At 48.8% G+C, this 24,899-nt stretch overlaps 6 protein-coding genes across 6 annotated transcripts; 3 read left to right on the plus strand and 3 right to left on the minus strand.

Annotated features, from left to right (window-relative positions):
• Positions 1 to 413: 413 nt before the first annotated feature.
• B0J16DRAFT_305213 (uncharacterized protein) lies at positions 414 to 4,436 on the plus strand. Its single transcript, XM_046124741.1, has 2 exons — positions 414 to 2,999; positions 3,053 to 4,436. Exons 1-2 carry the CDS (start codon positions 753 to 755, stop codon positions 3,950 to 3,952), a joined length of 3,147 nt encoding a protein of 1,048 aa, XP_045983324.1. The 5' UTR covers positions 414 to 752; the 3' UTR covers positions 3,953 to 4,436.
• A 189-nt stretch (positions 4,437 to 4,625) lies between these two features.
• On the minus strand, positions 4,626 to 7,498 carry B0J16DRAFT_342374 (uncharacterized protein). Its single transcript, XM_046127899.1, has 4 exons — positions 6,730 to 7,498; positions 6,257 to 6,678; positions 5,071 to 6,203; positions 4,626 to 5,009 (listed from the first exon to the last, which is right to left on the minus strand). Exons 1-4 carry the CDS (start codon positions 7,485 to 7,487, stop codon positions 4,920 to 4,922), a joined length of 2,403 nt encoding a protein of 800 aa, XP_045983325.1. The 5' UTR covers positions 7,488 to 7,498; the 3' UTR covers positions 4,626 to 4,919.
• A 3,554-nt stretch (positions 7,499 to 11,052) lies between these two features.
• On the plus strand, positions 11,053 to 13,678 carry B0J16DRAFT_139060 (uncharacterized protein). Its single transcript, XM_046121857.1, has 4 exons — positions 11,053 to 11,373; positions 11,489 to 11,517; positions 11,579 to 11,680; positions 11,740 to 13,678. The coding sequence occupies exons 1-4, from the start codon at positions 11,186 to 11,188 to the stop codon at positions 13,452 to 13,454; spliced, it is 2,034 nt and encodes a 677-aa protein (XP_045983326.1). The 5' UTR covers positions 11,053 to 11,185; the 3' UTR covers positions 13,455 to 13,678.
• Position 13,679: 1 nt separating this feature from the next.
• On the plus strand, positions 13,680 to 16,218 carry B0J16DRAFT_139107 (subunit 17 of mediator complex-domain-containing protein). Its single transcript, XM_046121858.1, has 3 exons — positions 13,680 to 14,217; positions 14,294 to 14,679; positions 14,739 to 16,218. The coding sequence occupies exons 1-3, from the start codon at positions 13,925 to 13,927 to the stop codon at positions 15,935 to 15,937; spliced, it is 1,878 nt and encodes a 625-aa protein (XP_045983327.1). The 5' UTR covers positions 13,680 to 13,924; the 3' UTR covers positions 15,938 to 16,218.
• Positions 16,219 to 19,848, minus strand: B0J16DRAFT_139191 (RING-13 protein). The gene is made up of 2 exons (XM_046121859.1): positions 19,511 to 19,848; positions 16,219 to 19,455 (listed from the first exon to the last, which is right to left on the minus strand). The coding sequence occupies exons 1-2, from the start codon at positions 19,705 to 19,707 to the stop codon at positions 16,500 to 16,502; spliced, it is 3,153 nt and encodes a 1,050-aa protein (XP_045983328.1). The 5' UTR covers positions 19,708 to 19,848; the 3' UTR covers positions 16,219 to 16,499.
• A 2,218-nt stretch (positions 19,849 to 22,066) lies between these two features.
• B0J16DRAFT_384741 (alkaline-phosphatase-like protein) lies at positions 22,067 to 24,442 on the minus strand (the record flags this gene model as incomplete). Its single annotated transcript, XM_046131451.1, has 2 exons — positions 22,067 to 22,533; positions 22,597 to 24,442. The coding sequence occupies 2 exons, from the start codon at positions 24,440 to 24,442 to the stop codon at positions 22,067 to 22,069; spliced, it is 2,313 nt and encodes a 770-aa protein (XP_045983329.1).
• Between the last annotated feature and the right edge of the window lie 457 nt (positions 24,443 to 24,899).

A 24,899-nucleotide genomic window follows, 5' to 3' on the forward strand; every position in this document is an offset into this window, starting at 1 on the left:
AGAGACGAAATAGCTAGATCATTTGAAGCCGGGTCAAACAGTCTATTAGGCTTCTTTATTTTGGTATCTTAGACCTTGGAGGGCAACGTTTCTGTTACCCATCGCAGGGGCCTGGTCACGCTAAGCTTTGACTTTCTGGAGTGGAGGAAATGACGGAACCTAGGTAGCTGGCTCTGTACTGTGGCGTACCTGCTATAGTGGATGGGTACCTCTTTGGTGGCTCATGCGCCGGGCGACCGAAGAGTTAGTACTAAAAAGCGGTAAACAGTACTTTGTCTGAAGTGTGACTTAGCTCTAAGGCTAAGTACCTCCTTGGCCTTGATCGGTGCCTTGTTCCCCGCGGGTTAGTAGGTTTCTAGGGACCGACACCTCACCTCATGGGCGCTCGTCTTCTCCATGAATGGTTCCTTTATAACAACTTCATTGCTGAGGCGAGTCTCAAAACCTTCTCCAGCGCCTCGACAATGTTTCTTGAAGGACCTTCTGCTTTTCGTGTTTATTTAAGCAGCCTTTTTTGAGAATGCTACAAGTCCATGCCTTTCATTCAAGGCTAAAACGTTAAACAGGTTTCTTAATAAACACCACCGCTCCGCCACTCTACGTTCACATTGTAGTCAAGATATACCTAGATTACGACCCTATCTTCGGACACCATTTTCACAACTTGACCCTACGATTACACACACTCCCACCGTTCCAAACCCTTCGATCGAGCTGTTATAGTATAATCCGTTCCGGCAGAGCAAGCCATCATGGCTTCTCTGGGCCATTCGCGCGCAAGTAGTGTGGCCACAGCAGGATCGCACTCCTTGATCAGTTCAGGCGCATTTAGTCATGGATCAATACCGGGTGGCCATCGAGGAGGCGATTCTCCCTCGAAGGCTTCACTTCCACATATCGACGATGTTATTGCTCCTCCTCACAACCTTGATCCCAATATGTCCGCCCGGAAACTACTCGAAACAGCCGAGACGGCATTACGACAAGCCGAGATGGCTCGAGACTTTCGCAGACCATCTACTGCTTTAAAGGAATACATACGAGCTTCCATCATTGCAATACAGACACTCCCTAAACATCCAGACTATCATGACCTCAGGACCAGTCATGCGGACTTCAAAAGGGCACATGCAAATCTGCTCAACAAGATCAGCCAGCAGGATCCCATCTATGGCAAAATTAAGCAGGACATCATTGCGGACAACAAACGATCAGGAGTACAGCCACTGACAGTCCGACCAAGCTCATCGCAGGGGGGAAGCCGGCCTCATACTCCTTCAGGGTTGGCAGTGGATGGAACAATGTCGCCGTCGAAACTTAGATCTATCACCAACGGTTCTCCTGCTCGATCAAAACCGACGATTCAACCAAAGCCTCAGTCCCTTCACGGGAACGCAATCAAGCCTGGTATTCAAAAAGGGGCTGGGACAGCCAACCCAGATCTCGCTGCCAGATTTGCCAACTTGAGAGGACCGCAAGCATCACCAGGGCAAGATCCTCGGATCAAGACACACCACATAACACTACCCAAACCGATGGGCCCTCGAGAGATGCCTCCTCCTCGACCTCCCAAGGTTGGTGTTGACACTAATGTGCCAACTCTCCCTAAAATGCCAGATGCTATCTACAGTCCTGCTCGTGGAAGCATCTCAGGAGAAGTAACACGGCCACCCTCGAGTACGCCACGCAGCTTGTATCGTACAGCCTCAACAAGCTCGGGCCCTGGGACACCTAATGCCTCATCGCAATCACAGCCTGACTATTTCGCACCGACACAAAGCTATTCCAATAATGCCATCCCCCCAGTCCCTCCAGGTAATCTTACTGGCTCCATCAAGATTCCTGATGGCTATACCATTTCTCCAGAAGAGTTGTACCAGGCTATGAAGGCCAGAGGCAGCATTTTGATAATAGACATTCGAATGCGTGATGATTTCAACGAAGGCCACATCATGTCCTCGTCAACCATCTGTATTGAGCCCAGCATCTTACTTAGAGACAACCCCTCCGCAGATGATATCTCCGAAAGTTTGATCTTATCGCCTAATCAGGAGCAGAACCTTTTTGAACAGCGTAATATCTACGATTTGGTGGTCTTTTATGACCAAAGCTCTGAAGATATCCCTCAACAACCACGGAACTCAGAGGATATGGTCATCATCTCGCTCCACCGCGCCTTAGTTGACTTTAACTATATGAAAGAGCTCAAGAACACGCCCAGGATTCTAAGAGGAGGTCTAGATGCATGGATTGATCTGATGGGGCAAGCATCATTGGGGTCTACCACTTCAGCCCTGAACAGGAGTCGAAGTCAACAATCAGGTATCGAGCGGAGAAAGTCGAAATACATCGTCAAGCCTCTTAAACCAGACGAAGTTAAGGCTTGGCAAGAAACACTCAAGCATGACGACGATTTGCAGACTGCATCATCACCAAACTTCACTCGCACCACCGAAGACTTTCTCAGAAGGTTTCCACCCGTGTCACTGGAACAGGAGTCCATGAGCTCTTCAGAGGAGAAGTTAAAGAATCGTGCAGTCTATGGGTTATCTCACAAGGTAGACCTATATACGGACTTACCTTCGCCGCCCACAAGACCAGCGCCCGCTCTCCCACGCCGGAGCTACAGTGGTCTCACTGAGGGACGTGACGAGAATGAGCTTTACGGAAACAACAATGCGATGGTGCCAACCCGCCTCTCAAGAGCGCCTACTATAAAGCCGATGGAGCACCAGACGACGGGCGATTCGAACAAGTTCTACACGGGACTCAATAATCCCCATAACTGGTGCTATGCAAACAGCACGCTTCAGAGCCTTCTTGCTTCCCCCGACTTTGGCAGAATACTGGCAAACTCTGAATGGGCGAATAGATACAAGGCTCCGAGGAAACAAGATGAGAAGATTGACCATCCACAACTCATGATTCGTATTATTTCTAACCTGTTCCACTGGATGAACTCGGGTAAGTTCCAGGCCATGAAGGCCCAGACACTTATGGTAAGTTCAAAAACGATAGAAAAAGAAGGGGGAAATGGCTGACTCAACCATAGGACTACTCACGGCATCTTTGCGAACAGAGTCGAAGTATTGAGCAGTTTGGCGGGTCTCAACAACAGGATGCACAGGAGTTTATGACCTTCGTCCTCACTCACCTCCATGATGAGACCAACACGCGGCGAGATCGACAGGGAAATGTCCCACAGCCTGATACCTCTCGTCAGACGTTGCTGAAAGCCGCTATTCAGTTCTGGAACAACCATCTCGAATACAACCAGTCTATCGTGGACCGTTTCTGGCGTGGCCTGGAATTATCAACAGTCGAGTGCTTTGAATGCAGCACCCGCACCTACATGTACACCACATTCGACCTGATCACTGTTACAGTAGGCATGGGTCGCGGCATGACACTTGAGCAGGCTTTCGACGAGTACGCCTCAAGTAGCCCTATTGAGGACTTCGCTTGTGCCCGCTGCTGTCGCCCTACTCGCGCTCAACAGACTCTGTCCTTCGCCCGCTTTCCCACCCTACTCTGCGTCGCGTTTCGCCGCTTTAACTACCAACCGACTACAGGAGATATGCGCAAGTCTACCGCGCCCATCACATGGGATTTCAACGACACAGACTTCACTCGCTACTTCCTCCCTCGTGGCGCTCGTGAGTCTTCGTCCGGTACTGATCCAATGGATCCAGCTTTTACCGGACCTTTCCGCTATGAAGCTTATGCAGTCATCGTACACACCGGCAGCCGTATTGATAACGGGCATTATCTGGCATACGTGCGCGACTACACATCTCACGACCCGTATGCTTGGTATTGCTGTAACGATACACGCGTAACAAAGGTTCGCATCGGAAGTGGCGATCGTGATGATGTTCAAGAGGAGGTGTTCAAATCTGGTCGAGATCGAGTTCCATATCTTGTATTCTTCCGCCGCAAGGGCATGCGTTGAGCCCACCGTATCCTTTTATCGTCACCAACACCTGTCTTGCTTGTCTGGGCACTTAGAGGGAAGAAAGGGACCTCTATCTTAAAAAACCGGCGTGTTCTCAGGCCGCACAAGAGGTTCAGCCGAGCGAAGGCGTTGACGATTTGGAGTTTGTTTTTCAGGGGGCAGGGAAAGTTTCGTCCATGTCCTCCAATTCCTGTCCGCCATCTGAGTGGACAACGGCCGTCTTTTGCTTTATAGCGTCAACGTTTTGATATACTTCATCTCACAACTTGCCAGGCTATCTGAACAGTTTCTTTTTTCAGTCGTTTTCAGCACATGTGTATTGTATCAGTAAGCTGCTATTGCGAGGCATTGTATGAAGTGAATAGCGTAAATCTTTTTAGTATATTTGCTTGGGCGTCGTACGTTATTACCTATTATGGCTCGGTGCAAGAGGAATTTCATCGCTAGGTAGCCCATATATTATATATACCGATGAGACTTGATTTGTTCCAGCTGATGTGATGTGATGTTGCTTTGACCCTCAGACCCTTAGGGAAGTAAAGCCTTTACATTGTATTAATACAGGGACTCGATCGATGCTCCAAGATGGAGTGAGGCAGTGCCGTGATGTTACATCGTCAACAATTAGCTTAATCACGCTCTTGTCCGTCTCAAGTGTTAAGCTGACATTTTGCAGAATCACATTGCCGGGCCACATCAAAAGGTAATGAACCCTCCTAAGACAGTAAAGCGGAGATTTGGAAACAAGCACAATATGACCTGGGATCAAGTTCCATTGACGCTACAAAATTTCCTCTTAAGATATCATGGAGCCAACGCCGCGATAATACATTACAGACACTAGAAAACAAAACTGAGCAAGAAGTCGATATACTCCCGTCCCTCTTCCTCTCTTGGTATCCATTGTTTCAGCTTCAAAACATGATGTTCCACAACTTCGTTGCATATCCGATCTCATCATGATTTACGAGCGCTCGAGTGTGGCAGCAATGTCCTTCTTGAAGTGCTCAGTGATCTTTCGTCGGTTGAGTTTCTGAGTGGCAGTGAGAAGACCCTGCAGCATGTTAGCATCATCAAATCTTATGGGCTGGTAAAAAGTCAAGATGGGTTCTTACGTTATCAGAGGTCCATTCCTCGTCTGTGATCAAAACACCAGTGACAGTTTCCAAACTACTCAAGCCAGCACGCTTCGCAGCGCCTTGGAGATCCTTAAGAACATAGTTTATCAACTTAGGGTTGGTATGGAGGGTGTGGAGGTTGTGCTCGTCCAGACCCAGCTCCTTGGCCTTCTCTTGCACGACTTTCTCGTTCGGCATGATGACAGCAATAGGGCGCGAGTGCTCAGGATCAGCATGAACCATAACATTGCCAACTGACTGGACGCCACGGTACACAGCCTCAAGCTTCTCCAGGGCAATGTACTCGCCACCCTGCATCTTGACAAGATTCTTGACGCGGTCAAAGACACGGAGATGACCTTGTTCATTGAACTCTCCGATATCACCAGTCTTGAACCATCCATCAGGGGTGATGGCCTTTTCTGTCTCCTCAGGGTTGTTCCAGTACTTGGACATAACAGGCAGGCCCTTGATCCAAATCTCACCCTGAGGAACCTTGGCCTCGGTAGAGTAGCCCAGGTCAGGGAGCGCAACGAGCTTGATCTCGCAAGCACAAGGGGTGGGGCCAATGGCGTCAGGAGAGAATTCAAGCGGGCAACCCAACGAACCATTTGCACAGGTCTCGGTGAGACCATAACCGGCCAACATGGGAGCGACGACCAGCGAAATAAAATTCTTTGTGCCGTCAGAAATACCACTGGCGCCATTCATAGTGAAGCGCATACGGCCACCCGTCAATTCGCGAACCTTGCCAAACACCAGGCTATCAAACAAGCCGGCAAGTGGCAGTTTGTTCTTGGAAGCGAAAGCCTTCCAGTTGTAGGCGCCCCAGAACAAGTTCTTGAGAAGGGGACTGGCAGCTTCCAGTTTAGAGGTGATGCCCTTCCTGACAGTTTCCCAAATCTGAGGGACACCAACCATGACAGTAGGCTTGAACTCGCGCATATCGCCAGGGCAGTTCTTCATCGACGCATCCGACAGTGTTCGAGGGTTACCGTATCCGAGCGTTCCTCCGATGTACATGACCAGATTTTCGAGGGCCATTTCAAAAATATGGGCGAGGGGAAGATAGGCAAGAATGCACTCCTTGTCGCTTACGCATTCTTCAACGCATGTATACAGACTGGTGACTGGTGGAGAGTGGGTTAGCAAACGAGCGCAACAAGATAAGAAGTCAACGTACTGCCAGCAATGAGCGCTTCATGGGTAATGCAAGCGCCCTTGGGCAAACCAGTCGAGCCAGAAGTGTACATGATACAGTAAAGGTCCTCTGGCTTGGCCGGGTTCGGTTCAACAGGGCTCTCTTCGCCTAGCTTTCGAAGTTCCTCCAAGGTGACAACCTTCAGGTCGGGGTGCTCTGCCTTGAACTTCTCGACCTCGCCTTCCTTAGAAAAGATGGTTCCGTCATTGACAATGACAACCTTGACTGACGACTTCTTGATGGGTTCGGAAGCGGTCTTGAGGAGCTGGGAGTCGACGTACATAGCGGCGCAGTCAGTTTGCACAAGAGAGTGCTCAACGCCGCTAGGACCCAGAGTGTCGTAGGCTGTGACGATCGAGATGGATTGAGAGGCGGCAGCGTGAGATGTGGAAATCCAACCGATACTAGAAGCTAAACTTAGAGACAGTCATAGACGCCATCGACTTTGAACATACCTGGTGGTGCCGAAAATGTGAAGCTTGTCCTCACTGGTCAAGCCAACTTTCCTTAGACCGGAACCAATCTGTAGAACGCGCTCGAGGTACTGCTTGTAAGTCAAGTATTCGAAGCCTGTCAACTCGAAGTATGACCACTCCTTCTCAACTTCTTGAACCTCACCGTCGACATTCTTCTTGATCTTCTTCTTCTCATTGTGCATGTTGATCAACTTGCGGGCACCGACAGCATGGTGGTTTGGGTAGAGCCGAGCACTGCGCTCGACAACTTGGAAGACAGTCCTGGCATCGGGAGCAGGATAGTTGATAAGACCGTCTTTGGCCTTGGGGTGACGTCGAGGGATGGTCTCACCAGGGACCTTCTCGTAGCCGGGAGCCTCGACGGTGAAGGGAGGCGAGTGCACCTGGTGCAGCGGCATAATGCCCGACGTCCAGTCCGTCATCTTGATTGCGCGGGGGGTTGTATGGGAAGGTGTATGTATAGATGTATAGGGAAGCTGGTGATGAGCAAGATGAAGGTGGAAGTGAAGATGAGGATGCAAGTTAGGGTGAAGTAAAAGAACTTCACAGAATGATCCGCGATGACGACAGTGGGGGATGAGGTTATCGCGAAGTGTAAGGAGGAAAAGGGAAGAAGGATGAAGGGGGAGGCCAGTGGAATTAATGCGAGGAAGGGACGGAAAGTAAAGCCACGGACACGACGTAGGAGAAAGTGAAAGCGCGGCGCAGGCGTGGACGTGGAGAATGTCAACGGGCATAGAAGCAAGCAACACAACTGCAAGAGCAACCAAAAGTTAGGTTGGAGCTAATGAGGTACTCTGTACTCTGGCCACTACCTAGGTGCCCGCAGGAAAGACACGGCACGGGCACACCAAAGCAGTACCGTGAGAGCCCGGGCCAACTGAAAGGTGGAGAGAACTAGTAGCAAAGTACCCCGAGGTACCTCCACCTGCTCACCTACCAGGTCCCAAGAGAAGTAGGTGCTAGGTTCTGAGTCCGTCACTCTTGGCTTTGGCTACCGAACTTCATAAGATAATAATACTACATAGGTACCTAGGTAAGTAGTAGGTACAGCTTTCTTATTACCTACCTACCTCACCTACTAATGCAGTACTACAAGACTGCCAGGGAGACTTGGGAGCACTGAACAACAGGACACTTTGAGTGATACACTAAAACATAATCCTGTTCACACTATCAAGATGAGAGCACCTCTCTCAACAGGGGACTGTTAACAACACCGAGAAGCCCTAGGTTGTTCGCGATAAGATAGGTACCCAGGTAGGAAGTTGTTGCCCTTGAGAACACTCGCGTAAATCTTGATAAGTACCAATAGGGTTGGATCAGATGCACGCGCCATAGAAACAGACCTATCAGTAAAGTCAGGGATGGGATATAATCCTTGAGAAAATCTTTTGCAAATTGCAGTTCATGTGAAAATGGGGCGCAAGTTTCGTGTCCTGAACCAACCTCCAGTATGTATGGGTTTTCACAGCAAAGTCTCATAGCAATTTCCCTGCCATGGACCGACTACCTTGAGTAAACCACACCTGCTACCATGGGAGCTTGAAGGTACCTATACAGCAAAAACAAAAAGGTACCAATGAATACAACCGAGGAACAGAGTAGCATACTCCTTTTGGATTAGTCTAGCTGATCGTGCTCTATTGGTTAGTAGCTACAGGGAAGCTTCCAGGCGCTATGTCCACTGGGGAAGCAGCGAGCTGGACGCTCATTGCGTCACGAATGGAGCCCTCAAAAATTGCTGTGGCAGGTTTGCAACCACGTAAAAATGACCAAGGCGAGCGACGCAAGACAACCCAAGACTCTAAGGCGAAAAGTGGTCGTCATTGGATTGGCTTGGGAGCTTAAGCACGCAGCTGTCTTTTCGGCACCTTCGGCTGGTGCATTGACTGCCCAGCGTCACCAACAGAGACCAGATCTACAAAGCTTCTTGAGCTATCTTTCTTATTGTTGTAAGATACAGACACAGCTACAGCTGTAGGTGAATGACTGGGTTAGGGTACCTATGTAACCAGGCCCAGTTACCTAGCCCGTTAAATCACCGTATCTCAAAACCCTCACTGGGCTTGGCCGTTACGTCGAGGCTGGTTGGTCCGAACCTAAGCCCGGGTCCATTAGCATATCCATTCCTTCAACACCAACAAGGGGGCCTTTGTATGGGTGCCATGTCCGTAGCCGTAGGTACTGTAATCCATCAGGATCTTGTACCGTACATATCGACCTGACGCCAGTCAGCAGCTGCCAGGGGTCAGCACCTTATTAGCTACCGACGTGCAGCTACAGTGTCGTCCTCCCATTTGCTTGTTTGCTTGTTAGGACCAAACTTTAGGAGAAAAAGTCAGCCGGGCCGAGATGAACCAAGATCACCAAAATCCACATCGTTCGTTCGTGAGGGGCTATCATACCTTGGCCCATTTAGCACTCGACGCCACACTCAATTATCTGAGTTACTTGCTCAGGTACTATGGTGGTTATATGAGGCATCGACTGCTTGACTACCAAAGTCAATGCCTCCCAAACCAACGAGAAAGTGATACCATTTGCTATGTTTGTCACCTACCCGCCAAATACTTGCAGCTCGCACGATATCGACACGTCTTGAACTACAACACTCTATTCTGCTCAGGTTCTCGGGATTAACCAACCTCCTAAGACCTGGAGATGGACGAACGAATAATTGACCAAATTGACCAAGCCCAGATTCATCAATACGCATATTGGATGGGTCCACCGTCGAAGCCGCCGGATTCCCCGCCGTTGCTCCCCCGGACTCTTCAAGGAAAGGCTGTGGGTGCCTGTCAGATGGGATCAATCAATCGGTTGTCATCGATGCTCTCTGATGACAGTCAGTCAGCTGTGTGCGTTACCTGAACCAGACAGCCGAGGTTGGCATGTGTCAATGGCAGTGTCCTCATCCCACAGTACTTGGTGCATACTGCATAGCAAACTCGCAGTATCTTGTTTGTCTCCTTCACGAATGCTGACTTTATTCATACACTGCCACTCTGTGATATCTTGGCGTGTAATCTTGCGTGCATACAGACGCCACCATTAGAAAGCCAAGCATTCACTAGGCTACCCCATATTTAAGCTTGCTCGCAGCCAAGGCCAGGCGATGGTCAGGTGTTGTTGGTGAAGGGGGGTAGATGCGACTGTTTAAGTGTAGGAGTAGGGCGTTGTTAGTGTGCAATCCTTGAAGACCCCTGCTTTGTAACTGTAAGTACGGAGTAGATATCTGTTTGAGGGTCTCGAGAGTAGCTTCACGACGCCAGCTGAGGTGGTCGAGTGACAATGCGCCCCCCAGCTAGCAAAATACAGCCAAAGAGGCTTTCCCCTCCTCTGCCTAGAATTGTACAGTATCAAGAAATTGCCAAAGTTGACAAATGACAGGCAGAGACAATGCCGAGCCACGAACTCAATAACCTCGTGACAAGATGAAGTTGGTGTATGCCAACCATGATTCCGTCGTAAGAGTTCTGCTGCAAAAGTTGACCTTGGTCCAGAGCAAGGCCGCCTTTTGCATACGATGTTTTTTAGTCATTGCGAGTTGAAGTTTATTCAAGGTAAGCCTCTTGAAGCTAACGGCAGACGGAGCTTGATGGCGAGACTATCTTCGTATTCTCAAGAAAGGGGGAACTGGAACATGGCAACGAACTGCCCGTGGACTTTGGAGATGTCATGATTTGAGTTGAGAAGATTCAAGTCATGGGATAATCATATATCATCCATCCATCATTAAGGTTGTAGATTGCCCGTGGTTATCGGAAACATGCATTCCATTACTTCTTTTTTGGACCCTGTTTTTAGCGTCTTGTTGATCTGTCATAGGCCAAACTCTTGCTGAAGGCGATTCGATTCAGGGGTACAGAGTACGTAGCGCCACAAACTCCCAATGGGAGCTGGTCTTGATCATCGAATGGAGTCCAATTATATCTATTACAGTGGAGGGCAAACAATATATCTTGCATATTGCATTATCACGGCATTCCTAAACATGGATTAGTGAATGCATTTTGAATTAATTGGTTATTCTTGGTACAATATAGCAAAGAAGACAGTAAAAAAAGAACTCACCTTCATACTTTTCCTTACTCTATATCCGTATCCGTACCTTAGTAATTAATTAATGCTCAATATTTCGCCTCCAAAAGACGCGTACCTGGGGGCGGGTCAATTGAATCATTCGAGACCGCTTATTGGTCGTCGTGATCGTGGAATGAGAACTTTCAGGGGCAGAACGACCCAAATTACATCGGAAATGGGGCTTCCGCTTCACTTGAGGAGAACTAAAAGCTAAAACTCAAGCGTCTCGCCTTGTGTTTCTGTTTCCTTGCGTTGCGTCGGAGTCTACGGATAAAATCTGATTATATTTGACTTGCTCCAAAGTCTTGTTCGTCTCTTCTTGTTTTGACATTCTCTTCTCAATCTCATCATGGTGATCCGCCGAAGCACTGAGCGGTCTAACGACTGGCTCAAGCCTGTTGACGATGATGAAGATGATTGCTTCCTCGGCGTGGCAGAAGATGGAGATGCGGAATCAAAAGGAATTCTCGATGAAGGGAACCGGTCGACGCTCAACTTAACCACGGCTGAGCTTCCTGTGTATATGACAATTCACCGGTAACCTTGCCCCAATCCCTGCGAGATTCTATCCTAGAGAGCCTACTCATTGAGCTATTCACTGTGAACTCGGCATAAAAGAAAAGAACAGCGTGCTAACTCTTCTTGAGTGTAGAGTCCGTCGTTTAGTTCTTGCGAGCATTGGTGAGTTGTTCTCCAGATTATTATGGACTGTGCTGTGCCTAGGTAGCTAACAAGACATAAGATGACCCTTATACTATGGAACACTTCAGAGATCCAAAGATGAATGCCCTTGTTGTAAGACCTTTGGTAGAAAGACTCTACAACCCAGATGATATTTCAGTTGGTGAGGTCACCAGACAGAATCTTGCACTCAGTTCAAATCTCTGACTTACCGCCTCTCAGTCTACTGTCTATTAGCAAACCGTGTCTCTTTCTTGAGAGACCAGTCCACGGAAGTCCACCAGAGTGTCAATCAAGCTCGTGCGATCCTATGTGAGCTACTGGCCAGTCGAGTACTCCGCCGCTTTCACGAGGATAACCCAGGTCCCCAAGGTCTTTTGTTGCTATCGCACATCCTTGTTGAAGGCTTTGATCCGTTCCAAGGTGCCCCCAGCCACATGGAGCGGCCAGCGAACAGACCTCAATGGCCTGGAAGCTCTCAGGAAACCCCTGGGTCTGAAAGAAAGCTTACAGCCTTAGAGTTGGCCATTGTATCCGAAAGCAAGTTCTTCATTAGCTCCGCCGCCTGCCAGCGAGCTGTTGATGCTGTGCACAACGGACAGATCATTTACACGCCACTTTCGTTTATGGACTTCCTGCCGGACTACTACAAGCGACGACCTATCTCTCTTTACGATCCTCGAACGGCGCCTCTTCTCAACCACCATCGCCTCATTGTTCCTCGTAACCGAAATCTGATTGAGCTCGTTCATTTCGTCATCCTTCTTGTTTTGTATGTCATGACTATGGTCTCTCGTCATTCCGAGGTCAACATGTGGGAATTTGCCTTCTGTATCTACACCTTTGGCTGGTTGCTTGAAAAGATGGCTGCCATTATCGAGCACGGCTGGGCGGTCCACGCCCAGAATCTATGGGCCTTTCTGGACATCACATTCGGTTCCATCTTTGGCGCCTACTTCGTTCTTCGCATCTACGATTTCCTGCTTGACCAGCTTCATTCCGGCTACGGACTACCGATCTTGTGTATCGCGGCGCCTGTCATGTTGACTCGAGTTGCCTTCAACCTGCTGCCTAACAATCTTGTCTTCATCTCCGTTCACGCCATGATGAAGGACTTTACCATGCTGACGTTCCTCGCCACTTGGTGCTTCACCGGCTTTCTTCTCGCTTTGCAGTGGCTTGTTAGTGCTAGTAACGATGGCGATGAAGAGTTCAGCTGGTATGTTGTGGGCAAGTGGATGCTTTGGATCTGGTTTGGTCTTGATGGTGAAGGAATCGAAGAGTCGGTGCGGTTCCATATCATCATTGGCCCTGCACTCATGATTGCCTTTGCATTCCTCGGCAACACGCTCTTTTTGACCATCCTTATTGCCATGCTCACAAACACCTTCTCCAAGATTGTGGCCGACGAGACTGCCGAAATCCAATTTCGACGCGCTGTCTTGACTTTTGAAGGTGTCAAGAGCGACTCTATTTTTGCCTATCCGCCCCCTTTCAATATTCTAGCTCTCATGACACTTCTGCCTCTGAAGCTTGTCACCTCAGCTCGGGTATTCCACATTGTCAACGTGGCCCTGATTCGAACTCTCAACATGCCTACTCTGCTTCTGATCAGCTTTGTGGAGCGACGGCGTCTCTGGATGCAGTCCAGACGTGCTTCTGGCAAGCGTTCTAAGTGGCAATTCACCTCCTTGTCACCTCACAACGACGTTCAGGCCGTCTTCAAGTCTGTTCCACCAACCGAGATCTCCGATATTATCGATCAACTTGACCCATTGGGAGAAGTTCCTATTCTAGAGGATGATCTGATGCCCACAATGGCAGTGGATAACCCACAGTCCAAGTTGAGACGAGTCAGGATGTTGCAACGAGAGGGACACCGACGAACGGGAGGTAACGAAGCATGGAGTAGCGCAAGCAGCATACAGGATGAGTGACTGGATTCTGGTAATTAGAACTATGAAGCATTGCAACGGCGAAATGGATATGGTGATTTTGGGTTATGGCATATTATACTATACTACACTATACAATACATACTTGGGGTGATGATTTATTTTTAGAAGAAAGGACGTCTTGTTTATATAATTGGAATGAGGATAATATAGACCCATGCAATCTTTGTCTTTCCTTCAACCAGGGTAGCCCAACAGATTTGATATGGATAGTACCTTCGGAGTTTTGCTTAAACAATTCGTACCTGAGAGCTTGAGTGGGTCCGAGCTGAATGGCCCCGCGGTCATGGGCCTCAGACGGGAGCTAATGTAGGACCCAAACTTTACACCAACATCAACAAATCGTCTCAATTCAAACACGGATCAAGAATTAATGTCGCTTTCCCAAGTCATCATACATTGAATAGCTCCACGACGAACCAACCCGACAGACCACTGCGTAACCGCCCATCATGACTCTAGGCGACGACAGCCAACCGCTGTCGGTACGACCACCTCCCGTCGCCGATCGCAAACCTCGAAACATTGCCGACTTCATTGCTCGTGTCAACGCGCAACCAGGTGGCTTTAGAGCTATATCAGAGGCTAAACTCAGGGAGGAGATCGCCCAGGAAAATGCGGCGGGTGGTGATTCGCAACACAAAGACGTGGACATGGCCGAAGCCGACGAAGACGACAACTACGACGATCATGATGCGACAAGAGATCCCCAAGAGGTGCGCATGGAGATGTTCAAAAACCTCGAGTATGGAAAATCCTTATTATCCAGGAGAACTGGACATCGATTGCAAGTTCCCGCTCAGGCTAACATCTGTTCTCAGTCTCGCAGGAAATACGGCCCTTCTTACTCTCGACTTCCTCTCACTCCTCATTTCAAAGCAAAACCCCACACAAGCAGGCGTTACCCTGTCGCAAGGCCTACGTGATATGGTGGGAATCGGTACGATAGGCGCCGACAAGCTGGATAACCCCCCTACCACATCAGCCAAGACACAAGAGCAGGAGAATATAGCACTAGGCTTCACACTCATGCAAACCAACAAGGTACGCGATGCTGCTGAAGCTGCTAGCTCGTTCCTTCAGAAGGAGGTGACATCGGAGGGGAAATACTGGGAAGATATCATTGCTGTTCAGAAGTCTGGATGGTCTATAACTAGAGTCCCCATGGAAAGGCACATATTGGGTGTTCGGTTTGGTTTCTCAGAAGGCATGTCAATTTCACAACTAAACACTACCGATCCACGACCTCGCTAACTCTCTAGATAGCTTCTCCTGAGTACAGGAATAGTCTCGCACCTATGAGAAGAGGCGATGGCGGAACAGTCCAGCTCGACTGTGGTAAACTAGGAGGGGTATCAGAGCGAGTCGTGGTAACATATGAGAAGAACGGCCAAATTACTGGCCGCTCTGCTCTACCAGCCGAGACAGCTGTCGATGCCCCTCTTGAAGAGCATGTTCTTGAAGCCCGAAACACTATCTTCTCGCAAGAGCTTTGGCATGAGCTTACACGAGAGGCCCGTAGTCTGGCATCTTATGGTGTCAAACCAGACGGCTCCCGCCTGACCTGCGACATCGATCCGGCGTCTAAGTCACGAATCATACTGGAGTTGGTGCCTCTCGGCACTCAAGCTTCTTCTGACGACCACCTTCCAGACAATCAAATTGCCGAGACGATATCCCTAGCTTTACATATCCTCCTAGGCTACGCCCACAGGCAGAATGAGTTGATGAGGACACGCCCATTGCCTCCTCACATTGCACGAGCACGGGGCCAACAATCACATGTCCTTCTCCGCCCCATCATCGGCCGCCTTATGCATCTTGACAATGTTGAGGTTGTAACCAAACACGTCGGCGCCCTCGTTCAGTCGCTTCAGCGAGCGGGTGTATCCTCTCGTTTCGTCCTCAAAACGCCCAAAACATCCCCATCCGATTCAGACCCATCGAACCAAGGACCCAACCAGCTTGCATCTTCACAGACCATGATGCGAAATATGCTGAACCCTATCGAATTCAACATAAAGCTTACTATCCTGCCTGACGTTACCTGCACCGTTCGCGGGCGCACATTCCATGTCCCTGTCACCGCAACCTATTACAGTGTAATCCTTCCTCCCAATTCGCCTCTATCGTCGGTGTGCGCTCCCTACAAAGATGGCTACCCTAATCCTAGTGCTCTGGCTCATTACCTTGGCACCGCTACTTCACGTCTGCTAGTGGAGCACTATCTCTCCAAACTCTCTTTCCCGTGGACCCGCAGCATTCAGGGTAATGTCATCCGCAATCAAGACAATGAGGAGTTTGAGTTGTCATTTGCCGTCACGGACACCCCAGCTTTACGTGTCAGAAGCACATCGTTGGTAGATGGCAAGTTAGTGCGTCACGAGTGGACATGGTCGGACGATGCCACCAAGGAGAGTGTGGAGGCTGTAGTCGATCAGGAGATTCGAAAGATTAGGTCTTGAGGGACCAAAACTCTTGTTGAGTGTGGGACATCAGACAAGGCCTATGCAATTTAATGAATCAAAGATTTTGTATACAGACTCTTGAAGAGCTTCTGCGCAGGGAAGAAGAGACACGAGAACTGTCCATAAGAATGAGAGACTAGAAGCCAGCAGTATTTTCTAAAGTTTATTTGTGGCGTTCAATACAAAAGCGAAATAGACTTATTGGGCACATGTTAGAATGCACACATAAATGAGCTTCTTGTATGCAGCACAACGCATGTGTTGGAATTTCATTAGCTAATTCTTATAACATAAGGTCTATGTACGATTTCGCTGCTATCGATTGTTTACACTGCGTCTCCTGCCACTTCAGAGTAGCGCATACGGATGGCCTTGGACATATCGGCTTATAAATCGCGATCCTTCTCTGGGTTACCACGTATCTAAGCGAAATAGGAGTCGGGTAGCAACGGTGCGGTCTCCTCTCTTGACTCTAAACAGGTCTAAAAAGCAATTTGATATTGGGGAAGTAAGCCGTCGGCAGCATGCCAGCAAACTTCTGTAGACGAACAACCATTGTCTAGTCGCGAATGTTGAAAAGATTTCGGAGATCATTTTCGCTCAGTCGTCCAATCTGTGCACCTTGGTTCTCGTCCAGGGCCGCTTCGACCATTTCTTTCTTTTTGTTCTGCAGGTCAACAATACGATCTTCGACCGTCTCATTTGTAAGTATGCGGTACACTTTGACTGGCCTTTGTTGGCCGATTCGATATGCACGGTCGACAGCTTGCATTTCAATGTAGGGGTTCCAGAAAGGGTCCATGATGATAACCCGAGAAGCAGCGGTAAGGTTGAGGCCTGCGTTGCCAGCTTTCAGAGACACCAGCATAACCTTGACATCTTTTTTGTCGCGGAAGTTGTGAGCCGCAATGTTTCGTTGGGTTGCCGACATGGACCCGTCGTAGCGTTCGGGCTTTGGCATATTCTCCCGCCGCATGGCTACCTGCAAAAGATCAAGCAATAGAGTCCATTGAGAGAATATGATGGTCTTCTCCCCTGTTTCTTCAATTTCTTTGATGAGTTTCATGCATTCTGTCACTTTAGAAGCAGGTTCCCAGGTCTTTCGCAAGTACCTCATGTACTTTTTGTACGCGTCGCGATTCCGGGAAGCTTCTTTGCGCAGGGTCTTGAGCATAGAGGGTTTCACGTCCAGTGCCTTCTCTTTGCCCTTCCCCTTTCCCTTTGTTTTACGCTTCTTTTTGACTGGTACTTCATCCTCGGAAAACTCGTCGTTAACGATAAAGTCTCTGAGGTTTCCTTTTTGGTCAACGTCATCATCGGACTCATAGTCTGAGTCAGATTCCGAGTCAGACTCCGAGTCGCTCTCTTCAGCAACGTCCTCTTTTATAGATCCTTCCTCGATAGTTTCCGGCATGTGAACCCGCCGAAATATATCGTACGAAAAGCACTTGGTGGGGTCAAAATGGCCACGACAGACGGGGCACCTAGCTCGACTGCTTTCGTTTCCTTCCTGTAGGTTGTTTGCATGAGCGCTCTCTGCAATGCGCACAAGACATTCGCCACAGCTATCATGTCCGCAAGGAACAAAGAAACTGGGGCACTGAACGGCATCGTAGCAAATAGGACATTCGAAAGACTCAATACCTTTGATTCTTTCTACAATGGCTTCGTCGAGCTCTTCAACAATTTTTGTTTTTTCCTCGTCCGAGACTGCAGATGGTGCGTCGTCGACGTCGAGGTTCAGATGTGGATGGCAACAAGCTTGGCGAAGACGGAGTAGGAGGACAAGGATATTGGAGTAGTTTTTGCTGATGGATCTCTCGCGAATATACTTGCTCACCATCACTTGAGCGTGCTTTTCCAATTGAGTGTAGAAATCAAGCTCTTCAGGAGAGAACTTGGCATATACGATCTCTTCCGTTTTTTCAGGCAGCCTGAGAATGGGTTTGCCGTCAAGTAGCGAATTCTTCTTGCGACGAAGCATGATAGCTTTGAGAAACGCTTGTAACTTTCTCATTGCGGTACTTTTTGGGTCGCCGTTGCGACCGAATAACCGACCGAACGACTGACGAAAGTCTTCCCACTTGCAATAAGGCCTGATTTTGAGAAACTTCACTAAGGAGTAAAGTTCCAGAACGCCATTCATCATGGGCGTTCCTGTAAGACACCATCGATGGATTGCTCTAAGCTGAGAACATGCTTTGGCACCCTGTGTCTTCTCATTTTTGATACATTGCGCCTCATCTAAGATCACACGGTGAAACTTAGCCTTCGGATGCAACAGTGGAAAGCTAAGCTTGGGGGTTCTGTGATTCCAGTCGATTTGGTCTTCTTCGGGATTTTGTTCCCTGAACTTGTCGTATCGTTTGAGCTCGTGTGAGAGTGAGCCGTAAGTAGTCAAGACCACATCGTATGTGAGTAGCTCGTCTATCGTAGTCCTTTTACCGTGGTGTACATACACCGTCAATCGGTGAGATGATTTGGTTTTGGTGGCAATCTCCTCTTCCCACTGACGAATGAGGGCGACAGGAGCAACGATCAAGTTTGTCTTGGGTCGTGTCGTAGCTGGGCGCGCCAGAAGAAGGGCAAGTGTCGAAATTGTCTTTCCTAATCCCATGTCATCGGCGAGAATACCGCCTTTGTTTGTTCCTGCCTCCATCTTTTTCATCCAAGCAAGGGCGATATCCTGATGGGGATACAGTGGTCTCTTTAACCCAGCCGGGGCTTCCCCAAGGCCCGCCTTTGGAAGATCCATGTCGGAAGAGATATTTGAGAGTAAATTTTCGAGTTCTTGCGCGTCCAATTGAGGCCCTTGAAGAAGAGCGGCATATGGATCGTGGTCAGGATCCTGCATCCATTCTCGGATATGTACAGGCAATGGGTTTCCACCGCCATCTACTCCATGGGTCAAGTCGTACCTATTCGTCCGCCCGATAATGTCACTCAAAGCAGATGGGCTTGAAAAAGAACCCGGCACATATGACGGAGGCGGCCTGGCCAAGTGACCGGACCTACCAACCACGGGAGGCTGAGGAACGACACCGCGTCTGGTTAAATCGGGGTAGCCCATAGTCATTCCAGGAACTAGTTGCTCAGCGCGCCCGGTAGGACGAGGAGCACGAGCAACCGACCCTGCAAAGATAACCTCCGGCTCTTCCTTAACAGCATGGCGATTTGAAGGAGTTGGTAAAGGTATGTACTGGGTGTTCATATGTCTCTGAGGGAACCCGAAGGCTGGGCCTGCTTCAGATGAGTCATCCCATCGTGCATTGTAAGCCCCTGGCATACGGGGTGGACTCTCTCCATCAGCAACAGGAGGACCGGCAGGAGGAAGCTGGGTACTCATTATGCGTGTGAAGGCATTGTTTTGAGGAGATTGCATTGCTGCCGTCCGGCCAGGTGAGTCTTGGCTGGAAATACGTGTTGCATACGCGAGGTCGTCTTGTTCCTGCTTCTGTCTCTGCTCAGCCTTGATCTGTTCTGCGATAAAATCAGATCCTATATCGTCATCATCCCTAAGATAATCTTGTCAGCGCTTGTGGAAGGTCAGTGTGCCAGGTAGCAACTTACCCAGTAAGGTCAATGAAGTCGATAGGTCCATGATCTGTGTCGTTGCTGGCCACTGGATCCGAATCGATGTCGTCTTCAAAGAGGGGAGAGATCCGGGGAACCTTTGCCTGGTTGTCATGGATAGAGAGGCGAGCCGAGTCGGCCCCCCTTTTCCGATCTGGCAACGAGAAGCGGCTGTGTCTCGCAGCAGAATCCATGGATTTTGGTGTACCCAGGTGTTGAACGGCTGGAGGTCAAGTCAGCTAAATGTTTGAAAAGTAATGGAAGATGAGCAAGAGGTGTAGAAGACTGCGCTTTTTCAAGACTGTTTGGTGCGTCATGCTGTCTCTTGTTAAAAACAGGCAGCCGTGTCGAGATGAAACATAGCGAGTGAATTATGTCGTGACTGCAACAGATGGCGTGGGAGCAGCTTTTTGTAGACAGCCTTCGAGAGTTCAAAGGCTATTATGACAGAAATTCATACCTGAACTAGACTGGACGTGGTGGGAACTTTCTGTCGCAGAGCTACCTGGCAGAGCTTCCCCGGCTACGATAAAGTCAGCCAGTTAGGAAAAAAAGTCAATACTTGACATATGCTAAAGAGGAATACATACAGGGGTTAGTTTGTTTCTTTTGCTTCAAGTCTCGGAGGAGTTTCTTCAGGCGAATGATCTCCTCATGGGCATCTTGTTGCATTTCCTCCGCTCCATCGTAGTCGGCATCGGCAAGAGAATCGAGCACGACCTTTTGTACAGTCAACTCTTCTTGAATTTCCTCCAAGCTCATGGAATTGGCGCCTTGGTCGGCCATCTTAGGCTGTCGCCTGCAGGAAGGCGAATGAGACAGCGCACAAGTGCAGTATCATCCGAGAGCCTCTCGGTCAGCGACAGCAAGGGGCCACAGGGGGCAAGGGGCCAGCCATTAAACTGATACACAAGAAAGATGAGTGGCTGACAAGTCTTGATACTGCAATCTGCAGACAGGCGTATTTGCAAGGGGACGGTGATTGCTTTTGCGCGTATGAGGCGTAAGGTGCACAACAGTGTGATTTGAAGTTAACTGAAGTGAAGCGAAGCGCAGTACGCTACACGCAGGAGGCTGATATGCAGGGAGTTTGTTGATAGATGCAAGTCAATGTTTAAGGTGGAGTGTAGTTGTAGTGCATCCGACAGTGTAGAAGGAGCTCCGCCGCGTCACGCGTATTCACTGCCGTCACAGTCACTCACAGTGGAGGAGGAAGGAGGTGTTGCACTAATGCAGGCAGCAGTAGGTAGCAGTAGCATATTGTAGTGGGGGAGGGGCAACCTATTCAATTCAATTGCCGCCCACAATGGAGACAGGCATCGACTCGACTCGACTACTAACCTATTGTACCTAGTTTGAGTTGTTATAAAGCTCGATTCTGAAATATGCAAGAAAAGAAATCATCAACTCAATTTATACACTTTTTTCCTTCGGGTCCTTAAGTGATAGAATTTCTCTATCTTAACGTTTAGGCAGAAGTCATTCTTCTTCTCTTCTTCTTTTTTCTTCTTTTTTTCCCCTTTTTAATAGGTATCTTGACATGCCGATTGGTCTTCACATCATTGCCGTGAGTTTTTATGAAATCGTTGATGAAGTGCACATGCAGTGAGTTCGGTTTTATTATAAAAGGCAAATCAATCAGTCTCTCGAGAAATTACCAAGCATTACAACCAATTACCATTTTCTCTTCACCGGAGGGGCGTGTGTTTGTATAGCAGCCGAATGATGACCTCACCTGCATGGGTATGTTAAGAGTCCCATTCCTGTCTTCATCCTACTTGCCTGTAGCTCAACTCTGAGAATCAACATGTTCTTTGGATTAGGCTTTGGTAAGAGTCTGAATTCGCACCAAAGCCACCTTACTTACGGCTGACAGCTCAACATAACTTACCATGTCTTAAACATGCAATGCACTACGTGGCAGTTTTGAATAGGCGTAGACGCTTGAAAGTGCAATATGCCAATGCAAATACGACAAAAGGTGAGTCACTGGTGGAAAGAATACCGTAGCAGGTGGGTAACAGAAAATTGTCCTCCAAGGCTTAGGCTATTAAATAAAGTAGCCTAACTAAGTGATAGTCTGAGCTGATATGAAGTGACCAAATTATTTCGTCCCTTATGCTCTCGGCGGCCAATTCTTCCAACACCCTGACCTGTAGCTACTACGTTAACTACCATCGAATCGAATCGACTGATAGTAAAACGGAAGATTACCATAAATCCCAACGTCAAATATGTTGTATTCTGACTTCTTCAAGTCCTGAGAACTGACGTACTAATGTTGCCATCAAATCTGGTTGTACCCATTGGGCGTAATACTAAGCCCATGGGCCGCCTCATTTTCAACCAAAAGTGCACAGCTAAAGAAATCTGAGATACCTCAAGAAGTGACCAGTATCATTATTATGCCCTCTGCCTAACGAGACACAAAGTTGTTCAAGCCGTGCACGATATCAAACGCCCCGTAAGTCAACCCCAGACTCGTTGTCCATCTCAAACGCCGTGAAATCTCACAAAAAGAAAAGTCAATAACACTGCGCCCTCTTACAATACCTAGTCATCCCCAGTAATCTTATGCCAGACCTTCTCCACCTTGTGAGTGAACCAATCCCAGATGCCTTCGTCTTTGCCATCATCATCATCGTCACTGTCACTGTCACCATCACTGTCTTCATCCTTGTCATCGCTTCCTTTGGAGGGGGCTGCTGACTTGGATGGCTTTGCTGGCTTCTTAAGCGAAACCGTCGTTTCAGCAGGCTGCAAAGGAGTGACTGGTACTGTGGGCCGCTCAGGTTGAGTAGGCTTCTGGTGAACCGTCGGGCGCTCGGGTTGGGTCGGCTTTTCTGGGATAGTTGGACGAGCCGGCTCCTTGGAAGAGGACGGAGGATCTTCTGGTTCTTCTGGTGCATCTTCAGGCTTGTGAACACCAATGGGCGCCAGAGGAAGCCGCAGTGTTCCGTTGTTGGGGGCCGGTGTCAGGCCAACAGAGTCACACAGCATGTTGTACACTTCGATGTTTTCTAATTCATCCATAATTAGCGACAAAGTATTTTCTTTTTTTCTTAGCGATATCTGAGACTCACGGAAAACTTCGATTTGGCTGTTGGCCGGATGAGGAAACGCAGGGCCACGAGCGATAAAAATGGCCCGCATCAGAGGATGCTCATGATCATATCCATGAAGACCTCGAGGGTGGTAAACAAGCTTCTTCTTCTTTCCCTCTTCGACATCGAACTCATCTTTGGTAACAATAGCCCATCCTGTTTCAGGAACAACCCACAAAGGAGCAATGCGATGATGCTTGGAGAAGTGGTATCGCTCAGGCATATCTACATCGCGGAGATAAACCTGGAAGTTCGGGTTTGATTTTGACTTCTCTTTTAGCTCGTCATAAAGACCTTGCAAGTCTTCTGGGTTTTTGGGACGAAGGCCATACAGAGGCCAGCCGTCAATATGCTCAATCTTGTCCGTATCAATCAGGTCCTCAAGTTGAATGAGACGTGAGATGTCAGTCGATGCCATACCGTGATCCGAAACTACGATCACGTTGACGATATTTGTCAAGTTTCGTTCTTCGAGACCATGGAATATTTTTCCCATCATGCCGTCTACATCCTGAATAGTCTGGCGAATCTCAGTAGTGTTGGGGCCAAATTTGTGACCATCGCGGTCCACGTGCGGGACATAGGCGGCAATCAGTTGAGGTCGCACGTCGCTGGCGTCCAAAGTCTTGTCTTCAAAGCCAGGCATATCGAGGAATTGCATAATCCTCGAGACCTTGTTGTCCAGTGTCTCTTTGCCGTTGAATTTGTCCATCAAGCTTGGTTCGGTATGAAGGACATGTGCTTCACTGCCAGGCCACATGTGGATAGCACTTCGGATCCCTTGTTTCTCTGCCGTCACCCAGAAAGGCTCTCCTCCCCACCATTTGGGGTCGAGACTCTGTGCCGGATGGGTGTAGTAGAATTGCGATTGGAGCTCAGGGTCCCAGAAGGTGTTACTAACGATACCGTGGCTCTCGGGATACAAGCCAGTCGCCAAGGTGTAATGGTTTGGAAACGTGACAGATGGGAAAGATGGATGCATCCATTTTGGCGATACACCGTCAGCAACAAATGAGTTCAACATAGGTGTAAGGCCCCTCTGCAGAAAATCGGCGCGGAAACCGTCCAGGCTGATGATAAGAGATGTCGGTGCAAAGAGGGCAGTTCCGTTGCTGACCAGAGTCTGGTTCACTTTGACATATTTGCTCTTGCGATTTTTTGAAAGCTTCCAGGCCAAGAGAAGCAAGATGGCAAAACCGATGGCAATAAGTGTATGTATGAAGACCCACCGGCGCCAACTGCGACGCCGTTGGTCTTTCGCTTCGGCAATCAAGTTGAGATGATGTCGATCAAGCTCGTCACTATCGTCCCTCTCGCTGCTCTCGCCTGTTGAGCTTCCCTCCTTCATGCCACCCTCTTCCATCTCGTACATCAATTCTCCATCTTCTCCATGTTCCGCATGCTCTACGAGCTTTTCTCGCTTCTTTTGTCTTCGCTGGCGCCGGGTATTCCGTTTCTCGACCACAAGATTTTCAGTCGAGCTGTTGACTGAGCGGGTTCCTGAACTGCTTCCGCGACGGCCAAACATCTTCCCTAAGTTGGGCACAGCAAGACCCGAGCCACGTCGTTCTCGCTCTTTCTTCTGTCGCGAATCCGTCACGAGCCGGTCGATATCTTCCTCTTCCATCAAGACGATGCGATCGTGGGCGCGCAGTTCTCTGCTGTTTCTCGCACGCGAAATAAGTTCGTCATCGTCGGTATCGGTATCCTGGTCGCTGCGGGAGTGAAGGGATGAAGCGTCGTCGTCGTATGCGACAGGGGACAGGAACGAGGCATTATCACGATCCGCCTGGGAAGGTGCAGTATTTAGATTGGAAGAAGGCATAATGCTAAAATCCCAAAATGCTGTTGAAGAACATAAAGGGTTCTCACAACTGCGAAGTCGCCGCTATGGATTACATTGAGTAAAGTATTCTATTTAAGGGGATGTAAGACATGGGTAGACCCTTGAGTAGGGACGGTACAGTAGTGCCATCCAGTAAAGTTCAGTCCCGCGAATGAGACCAGTGTGAACTTCTACTAGCTCCCAAAATGGTATCCACTTTTGAAGGAAGTGAGCTATGAATGGCGCGATCTTTTTCAATTGTTCAAGGGATTCGTTGTCTTGGTTTTACAAGGGATAAAGAGAGGAAACAAACGTCTCAAGAAACATTCATGATTTAGAAGCTTTGCATCAGATCGTTTGACAGCGTCAGATGGCTATTTATAAAGGTAGGCATCAAACTTGCAGTACTATCAGGTAGGTATGTATGTATATGTGAGTGGCTCGAACCATCCATCCA

This window comes from Fusarium flagelliforme (assembly GCF_020744385.1).
Source record: "Fusarium flagelliforme strain FIESC 12 MPI-CAGE-AA-0113 chromosome Unknown B0J16scaffold_4, whole genome shotgun sequence".
Taxonomy (NCBI): domain Eukaryota; kingdom Fungi; phylum Ascomycota; class Sordariomycetes; order Hypocreales; family Nectriaceae; genus Fusarium; species Fusarium flagelliforme.

What these genes read in the sequence shown, in the direction of transcription:
- B0J16DRAFT_342374 (XM_046127899.1), bottom strand. Translation starts at nt 7,487, where the DNA reads ATGCCCGTTGACATTCTCCACGTCCACGCCTGCGCCGCGCTTTCACTT. An exon ending in CACATTTTCGGCACCACCAG is followed by an intron (nt 6,679 to 6,729) that starts GTATGTTCAAAG and finishes TTTAGCTTCTAG; the next exon opens with TATCGGTTGGATTTCCACAT. An exon ending in TGAAGCGCTCATTGCTGGCA is followed by an intron (nt 6,204 to 6,256) that starts GTACGTTGACTT and finishes ACTCTCCACCAG; the next exon opens with TCACCAGTCTGTATACATGC.
- B0J16DRAFT_305213 (XM_046124741.1), top strand. Translation starts at nt 753, where the DNA reads ATGGCTTCTCTGGGCCATTCGCGCGCAAGTAGTGTGGCCACAGCAGGA. An exon ending in TGAAGGCCCAGACACTTATG is followed by an intron (nt 3,000 to 3,052) that starts GTAAGTTCAAAA and finishes ACTCAACCATAG; the next exon opens with GACTACTCACGGCATCTTTG.
- B0J16DRAFT_139191 (XM_046121859.1), bottom strand. Translation starts at nt 19,707, where the DNA reads ATGGATTCTGCTGCGAGACACAGCCGCTTCTCGTTGCCAGATCGGAAA. An exon ending in GACTTCATTGACCTTACTGG is followed by an intron (nt 19,456 to 19,510) that starts GTAAGTTGCTAC and finishes AGATTATCTTAG; the next exon opens with GGATGATGACGATATAGGAT.
- B0J16DRAFT_139060 (XM_046121857.1), top strand. Translation starts at nt 11,186, where the DNA reads ATGGTGATCCGCCGAAGCACTGAGCGGTCTAACGACTGGCTCAAGCCT. An exon ending in GTGTATATGACAATTCACCG is followed by an intron (nt 11,374 to 11,488) that starts GTAACCTTGCCC and finishes TCTTGAGTGTAG; the next exon opens with AGTCCGTCGTTTAGTTCTTG. An exon ending in TTTAGTTCTTGCGAGCATTG is followed by an intron (nt 11,518 to 11,578) that starts GTGAGTTGTTCT and finishes ACAAGACATAAG; the next exon opens with ATGACCCTTATACTATGGAA.
- B0J16DRAFT_139107 (XM_046121858.1), top strand. Translation starts at nt 13,925, where the DNA reads ATGACTCTAGGCGACGACAGCCAACCGCTGTCGGTACGACCACCTCCC. An exon ending in GAGATGTTCAAAAACCTCGA is followed by an intron (nt 14,218 to 14,293) that starts GTATGGAAAATC and finishes ATCTGTTCTCAG; the next exon opens with TCTCGCAGGAAATACGGCCC. An exon ending in TCGGTTTGGTTTCTCAGAAG is followed by an intron (nt 14,680 to 14,738) that starts GCATGTCAATTT and finishes CTCTCTAGATAG; the next exon opens with CTTCTCCTGAGTACAGGAAT.